Source organism: Vigna umbellata, chromosome 4, assembly GCF_029865625.1.
Source record: "Vigna umbellata cultivar VRB3 chromosome 4, Vumbellata_1.0, whole genome shotgun sequence".
Classification (NCBI taxonomy): Eukaryota; Viridiplantae; Streptophyta; class Magnoliopsida; order Fabales; family Fabaceae; genus Vigna; species Vigna umbellata.
In genome coordinates this window covers 10,095,274-10,103,357 of record NC_142168.1, presented here as the reverse complement: position 1 = coordinate 10,103,357, position 8,084 = coordinate 10,095,274, and the positions used below count along the sequence as shown (strand labels likewise).

General features: G+C 33.5%; 1 protein-coding gene across 2 annotated transcripts; it reads right to left on the bottom strand.

Moving 5' to 3' along the window:
* Positions 1 to 210: 210 nt before the first annotated feature.
* LOC124822949 (amino acid transporter AVT1I) lies at positions 211 to 7,661 on the bottom strand. 2 transcript variants are annotated; one of them, XM_047295058.2, is made up of 3 exons: positions 7,416 to 7,661; positions 985 to 1,592; positions 211 to 876 (listed from the first exon to the last, which is right to left on the bottom strand). In XM_047295058.2, the coding sequence occupies exons 1-3, from the start codon at positions 7,582 to 7,584 to the stop codon at positions 361 to 363; spliced, it is 1,293 nt and encodes a 430-aa protein (XP_047151014.1). In that variant the 5' UTR covers positions 7,585 to 7,661; the 3' UTR covers positions 211 to 360. The 2 variants fall into 2 exon arrangements, with proteins under 2 accessions (XP_047151014.1, XP_047151015.2); XM_047295059.2 differs by lacking the exon at positions 7,416 to 7,661 and adding an exon at positions 1,764 to 2,037 and having other exon boundaries at positions 213 to 876.
* Positions 7,662 to 8,084: the final 423 nt, after the last annotated feature.

Sequence of the window (8,084 nt, the reverse complement as noted above, 5' to 3'; positions counted from 1 at the left end):
CATATGTAAGTACATTATTTTTTTATTATTTTTTTGTATTTTTCTTTTATCTAACTTTACTATACCCTTTCCTTTTCATATACTCGCCAAAGGCACAGTTAACTTGGGGACTATGCTGAATACATATTTGTTGCCCTGAATTAATGCGCCTTTTCTCCAAAATTTAACATTTTCTATATTTAGAACTCAAATAACGATGCATTAGTTTTGATTATAAAAAAAAAAAGTATTCACCAACCACTTTTTCATCTTTAATCTGTCTTTTAACTCTTTAATGCAAATGCAATCCACATGAAAAAAAAAATACTATTTTACTTTTTGGTAATTTATAGTGAAGAGAGTGGACCACTGCATTGTCCTTTATAAATTGTGTGCTATTTCCATGAGAGAGATGTAGGTCCCTGATATTGCCATTACAATAGCTGTCATTATTATTATCACTATGGCTACCGTCTCACACCCAAATTTCCTGTAAGTGCCCGAAATCTTCAAGTAGCACAAGCACGGAAGCAGAATAGAAGCTGTGACACTCAGAAAGGCTCCAACCAGCGACATGAGAGACCCAAAGAAAGGGACAGCAAGGGCAACAACGGTGGTGCTCAATACCAACACTGTGCTCAGTAAGATACTCGTCACCCTATTCTTGTACGTCTTTGGAAGCAAATCTTTCAAAGCATTCGTAATAGGTGTTGCCATCAAAGCAAACTTGGATATGGGATTCACCAAGGTTGTGTATATTGCTAATTTTGAGCTGAGTTTGTCCAGAGGCAGGTTCAATGTTACTTGAGATTCAGCCCCGTCACCAAACATTAAATAACCCACTATAGCCATGGATGCATAACCCACGGTGGTTAGGAGAAAACAAACAAGTAGGACCTGCAATGTTCAGAAAAGTAAAATTCATTAATTAGATAGAAAAAGCAAGAAAGTGAAAGGTGCTCTCTTTACTTGAATATAGGACAATAATCTAACGTGAGTACTTACGTTAGAGAACTGATGTTTGTTTGTCATCGAATTGTACAGTGTGGGAAAGACAGGATGAGCGCAATAACAGAAGGCATACAAGCTAACAGCTGTGGGGAGACCATTCCAACGGACAAGAGTTCCTTTATGATGAAAACCAACTCCATCAAATGTTGCAGTCCATGTTATTGAAAGGATGATGAGAACAGAAGCAAAGACTCCACTTGCAGATACATAAGAGAGTAGACTCAAGTTGTCCAACCAAACCGTGGGCAAGATGATAAGGGCAACCATAATCACAAATAATTGCTTCCCACCAATTGCTAAGCCTGCTATGTGAACCTCTCCAATGGGGAATATGTTACTCAAGTTATCACCTTCTAGAATCAAGAATCCTATTGAAACCAGATATAGTTCCGTGTACATGGATATTGACACTATCAGTCTTCCTGTCTTTCCAAATGCGAGTTCACCTATATCAGGGTAGGTTCTGATGTTTGAGTCCTTATCCATGCATCTTTTAATCAGAAGGCCCGTGTAAAATGCAGCAGCGGCAATAGAAAACAGAAGAACCAAGCTTAACCAGCCTCCTGTTGCAAGAGCATAAGGAACCGAGAGTATGCCAACACCTGGAAATTAAACCAAAATCGCAAACAAAACATTAGCCTCGTATAAGATTATGTTTTCACATATAAACGTCCAGGTTGAGGCAACTATAAAAGAAACAGATTATATATTTTGAATGTGTTGAAATACTCTTAGATAAGTAAAGTAAGTGCATGAGTTGTAGGGGGTTAAACCTGCTATTGTATTGAGTCCATTAAGGCATGTACGAAAGAAGGATACAGTATTTTTGGCAGAAGAGGCAATGGCTTTCTCCTCATCATTGAGAAGTAAAGGAACCCTAAAGGAAGGATTGTACGAAAGTTTTTTTGACATTCTTACGAAATCTGATATAGCTGTTGACGAGAGAGATGTATATTTTTTTATGTGAGAAGTTTGATGTTGGAGTGGCTTGAATTTGCTCTCTGGTCTGATCTAATAAATACATAGAAATTTGAAGTTGTTTTCAAACTTCGAAAGGTCACAGAAACGTTTATGATATTTCCCAATTAAAAAAACCCTGATGCAAAATATGGACCACGAGTAAATACCCTTGTCCTTTTTGCATACCAATACGTGTTTGTTTCAAACTAGTATGAGTGTATTTAGCTTATTTTAAACGGGTTTTTGAACTTACTTCCCTACCTAGTACAGAAGCAACTTCTGAGTACTTTCCAAATCAGCAAATCTAATCGACTGTTGACTATCGAGTAACAAGAGCAGAAAATATTTACCATAAACAAAAAATTTATTTTATACACACTTTTAAACAGCTGAAAATATTTAAAAATTAAGATATATATTTATTATTGTTGATGTATTTATGAAGAAATTCATACTGAGTAAACAGAATATTTAAGTCAAGTATGGCAAACTGAAAAGAACGCGGTTGCATCATTAAGTGGGATAAGACAGATAAATTCATTTTCTCGTTTACCAGATGAAAGAAGCGTGTAAGAGTATTTTAGGAAACTAAAGGTCCCACTTTTAGCAAAATTAAAGGGGAGAAGCGTAGTTAGCACTCCCATGTTCCTCTTATTCTAGATGTTTGATAGTGAGGTATTCCTTCCATTTCATAAATATCCATGTGTTTTAATTAGTTGCAAGTATAAGAAAACGGTCGTTGATCCGACGTACGAATGGATGAAAGTTATGCCAACAATTTATATACGTTTTAGTTTCAGAAATATACTTTTACAAAGGAATTAATCAGCTATAAAATTCTTTTAGTTTTAGTTATTTTAACTTATTTTCAGTCATTAGAATTCAGATTAATTAATTAAAATGGTAATATATTTTAAAACACAAAATACTTTTGTCAGAGCCACTAAAATACATGCGTGCCATTTTAGTGGATTCCATGTGTCAAGCGAAAGGCTCGACACTCAGCTGGTGAATGGCAGGTGTCGACAGATGAGCGGACGTTTGTTTTTGACGTGGGAAGCAAAACATGATTTTTAAAAAATCACGTCACACTCTCTGCATGCAACCTCTCTTTCAAACTCTGAAACCTCATTTCTCCGCTTTCTCTTTAAATCTCCTTCATCTTCTCTCTACGGAATCTCACCCTTTCTCTGCTCCGATCTCCGTTCAGCCATCGTAGAAGCACTTCCGGCATCAAGAGCTTCCAGATAAACCGTTCGGTTTATGAAGCTGAGTTGGTAAGTCTTTCTTTTCACCTAGTCGTTCGTTTTTCTAGACATGCAAACCTAGTTCTAGTTTCATGCGTTGATCACCATTCTCCAAATGAGTGGTCCTAAGAGTGTTTTGGTTTTACTTGGTTTAGTTGGAAAATTGTCGAGCATTGAGGGTAGAAGAACTGGTAGTGGTGAACTGTATTCTGCCTCTGTGAACGTCCGGTCATGCTCAGAGGTAAGGGAATCTTAATTATTAATTTAATTTGTATGTTACTTGTATTGCATGAACGTTAGTTGAATTGATTAAATTAATATGATATATGATGGTTGCTATGTTTGGATTGTATGAAATATGAAAATTTCTATGATATGGTTGTATGCACTTATGTAGATAAATGTTAAGAAATTGAATTGAGATAAATGATTTCTAAGTATGAAATTCTTCTATGAGAGTGTACGTTCGTAACTGAATGGTCCTTGACCGTTCGGTTTTTCTAGTAAACTTGGTTAGAATTGGATTCTTTCATTTGGGAAGAATCCTAGTTGAGGACGAGCATCTTCGTTTTGAAATACTATACATGAACGTTCGGCCAAGCATAGTTGGTTCTTGGTATTCGGTTATAAACTTAAGTATATATATATATATATATATATATATATATATATTTGTATATTTTCGTTTATTCTTAAACACTACTCCAATAGTATCTTATTATATTTATCAAGCCTTCTAATATAAGCTTAGTAGTGCTCGGTATTACACCAAGCGCTCTTACTGAGTAGTGCTCGGTCTTACACCAAGCGCTCATTCTCGTTCCTATAATCTATCTTGATGAAAATAGCGTTCGTCCAACTTCAATAGAGTTTTCTCTTTACCGTGTTCGGTCATTGACTGACATTCGGTTTTATTGATGTTAAACTCAAATAAGTTAAATATTTATAAGTGTTCGGTTTCTTCATGTGAATTCTTCTAAGTATTATTCCTTGGATGTTTTGAAGAGTATGTATCCATTGGTTTCGGTCTAGAGTATTAGCACTTGGCATAGTCTTTTCGGTGTTCGGTTTGAGCTCACAAGGGTCAGTTCATTTAATTGGCCCACTTTGTAATTAACATTCGTTCCATTCGTTTCTTGCGATATCTATTGCACTCGGTTTCTTTCTCAACCTGATAGTAACCCTCCCGGCCTTAGTCTGTTCTGGAACGGGAGATCTCTCGATCACACTCAGTGTGTTCGGTCTAGTTAAAGGTTAAAGTTTAACATTCGATATTTGGTACCCTTAGTGATCTTTGAACGAATGGTTTAATTGAGATGATTATTAATGAAAGATGAAGAGAATATGAGATGGATGAAATGTTTTGAATTATGGACGAGCGTTCCGGGGAGGAATGACTCATGAATGTATATTGGATTTGGTAAAGTATGAATGTGGGCATGCTAAGCTGGCGATTCATCTTGATGTTCCGTGATTACTCGTCCTCACGTAGAGGAGGGTAAGTCATGTGTGGGAACGGAAGGAGGTCCTAGTCCTTATGGTTAATTTGGACAGATAGGACTAACCTCGGGTGGCAGCTGTTGAGGGTATCCCAGTTACTACATCACCCGGGTGCACGAAAGTCGTAGCTACACAGATTTCATACAGTCCGGACAGTCAGTCTAATATTAGGCTTTGTATGAACGAATGATGAATTATCTTGTTTGGTTGATTGTGTGAAATATATGTCTATACCTGAATTAAATTACATAAGCTTACCCCGTGTTTCCTGTCTTGTCTGTTTTGTACGTCCGGTTGTTCTTCTATTGCAATGATCATCCATGTGGATGTGAGCAGAAGGAGACGAGCTGCTAGAGGAAGCGTTGGAAGAAGATAACTTAGTAGAAGTAGAAGTTAAGACTGAACAGTAGGACGTTCGGTCAGTAGTGTAGTCTGATAGTAAATTGACCGCTCGATCACCTTATCCCTTTGTTTTGAAAGACCGTTCGGTATGGGCTTTTGTAAACCGTTCGGTCAGATTTGCTTATCTTGTACATTTTAAGTTTTTAGCTCTTCTGTAAGGCCGTTCGGCCATAACACTAGTGCAAAAAAGACTTTAGACGTCTGTTATTTTGGACTTTTAACGTCTGATCTCTGTCTGACGTCTATATGGGTGACGTTAATGAGACGTCAGACCCTTTAGGTCAGACGTCTATATAGTGCTTCAGAAGTCTAAAGTGCTTCAGAAGTCGGAGTGGCGGGATCAGACGTCTAAACGGAGTAAAAAAGTAACTTTTTAAATTTCTGGGTTTAGGGTTTAGACGTCGGTTCCCCAATTAACAGACGTCTAAAGTGCTTTAGAAATCGGTTCCCTTCATAACAGACGTCTAAATAGAATAATTTTTTTTTTTAACTTTTTCGTTTAGTTTTGGCGTCTATCCGGGGGAGCCGACATATATGAGTATTTAGACGTCGGGTCCTGCCATAACCGACGTCTAAATAGTTGTTTTATTTACAAAAAATGCCACCGGTCATTTTTTACGTTGGATATTTGAGGGTCAGACGTCTAAAGGGTGACGTTAAAGGTCTTTTTTGCACTAGTGTAAGCGTATATCTATAGTTTTAATGTAAGACTGATATGTATTATTATTCAATATAATTATTCTATTATATAGTTTTAGACTGTATTTTTGGAATGTTGCATCTTTTAATGAGATAAAAGTTAGATTAGAATCATGAGTAAAAAAAATAACTTAATATAAACTAGCTATGATTAATCATACTGACAATAACGAGAGAAGAAAACATGTATACAAAACTTATTCGCAATAAAAATAAACTTGAATACAATACATATTATTTTTCAATAGACAAAGACATATATTATGAATGAAAAATAATATAGTTTAAGTATATATCTTAACTTACTCTCAATTAGTAATATATTTGATAATTTTAAATTTTCTTCATATTTCTTTAGTCTATATCACCATTCTGATTCCTGTTTGTTTTCATTTGGAGTATAAACCTGGCTAGGAATTCACTTGGGAACTGGAAATGGAATCTGTGGTACTAAAAAGTATCATCTTATTGGAAAGAGAATGAGGTGCTTGAAGAACAATGTGATAGAGGAAGTAGAAATTAGTGATGGTGACATCGATCAAGGAAGAGGATCAGACACTATGAACCAGTCAGGAATAGAAGGTCTACTGTGATATGATTCATTGAAAATATTGTTCTCTCAGATACATGTAATCCATTATACATAAATATTATTGATTGTCTCTAAAATAAGAAATTTTTTCTGACAGGACATTGTTTCATTTTTTTTTTCCTAAGATAACATCCTATGCACTTTAACTACACAGATGGCATGGTTTTTTGAAATAGTTGAATTTTGATCTCCGTTTTTTTTTTCAGCACCGGAAAATCAATCAAAATTTGGTTTTCGGGAAACTGAGATAGGTTTTTTTTTCTTTTTTTTTTGTTTCTTTAAAATGAGTAGATGAAAGAAAAAATTAAGATGAGAAAATAAATTTGATAAATGCATATTCAGTTAATTAAATTATTTTTTTAATAAAAAATTTGTTCCCAGAACCCTATGGATTAATCTCACATAATTAAATATATTCAGATCATATATATAATTACAATGCTTTAAATAAATATTTTTATCTTTTCAATTTGCTTATACATATCTAATTAAGTTTATACCACAATTATCTACTCACCTTTAACTCAACTCAAATTGTATTTCTTACAAAATTTACCAAATAATTATATTTGTTTATGTAAATAACTATATATATATATATATAAATTATACCTCAATTCAATTTTCAACATTTTTCTATCAAATATATCAATTTTTTTGTAAAAAAAAAAACTAATTCCTTTTAATTCTCTAAGATATTAATTATTACACATTCACTAAAATTACACTTCTTAATTTTTAATAAACTAAATATTAGTAAATAACAATATTTCTAAAATAACTCGAAGACTCTTAAATCATCTAATTCCTTGTTTTTATTTTACTGCACATCTATTACGAATTTGTTTAAAAACAAATTTATAACTAAAATAATTTGTTTTCTAATTATTAATGTTAATTTAAATCATCACAACTTCAAACTATTTATATCTAATTTCAACTACAATCATGTTATTATTTTTATTTGAATTAAATATATTTTTGTTCCTAAATTACAATGTGAGTGAGAAGAAGAGAAATAGTACCTGACATAGCATTGAGTCCATTGAGACAAGTGCCGAGGAAAGATGTGGTGGCATAAACATTTGGAGAACCTGTCTGAGGATTTTGGGTGGGTTCATGACAGCGTAGTGTTTGGTCTTGGATTAGGGGCATGTTAAGGTTATGGTTTAGTTGACTGTTGGCGGTATCCATCGGAACCCTTGTGATGAAAGAGCGATAAGACTGGTCTTCTCTTCTGCAAGTAATTCACTTGTTCTGCTCACTCTTATAACAAAATTCTCCATGGCAGACAAAATAAAAGACAAAAGTAATAAAGTATGTTTGCTCAATAAATTGAGGGTTTCGTACTCTAGGATGTGTTCACTTGTGGGATGTTTAAGGGAGAAGGAATAAATGAATGTGAAGAAATTTGAGAATAAATTTAATGTTATTTTTTGAAAAAATTGAAAGTGAGTGAAATAGATTTGAAAATCAAGTTTATAAAAATTAGTATAAGATTTCACATATAAAAATATGTTTAAATTGATAGAAAATAAAAATTATCAAAATATATTAAATAATAAAAGAAATATAAATAATATTTATTAATAATATATTTATTGAGAAAAAAACATTATAAAGAAAAAAAAGATAAAAATTATTTTTGTAAATAAAATAATTAAAGCAATATATTTTTTAGGATTATTATTATT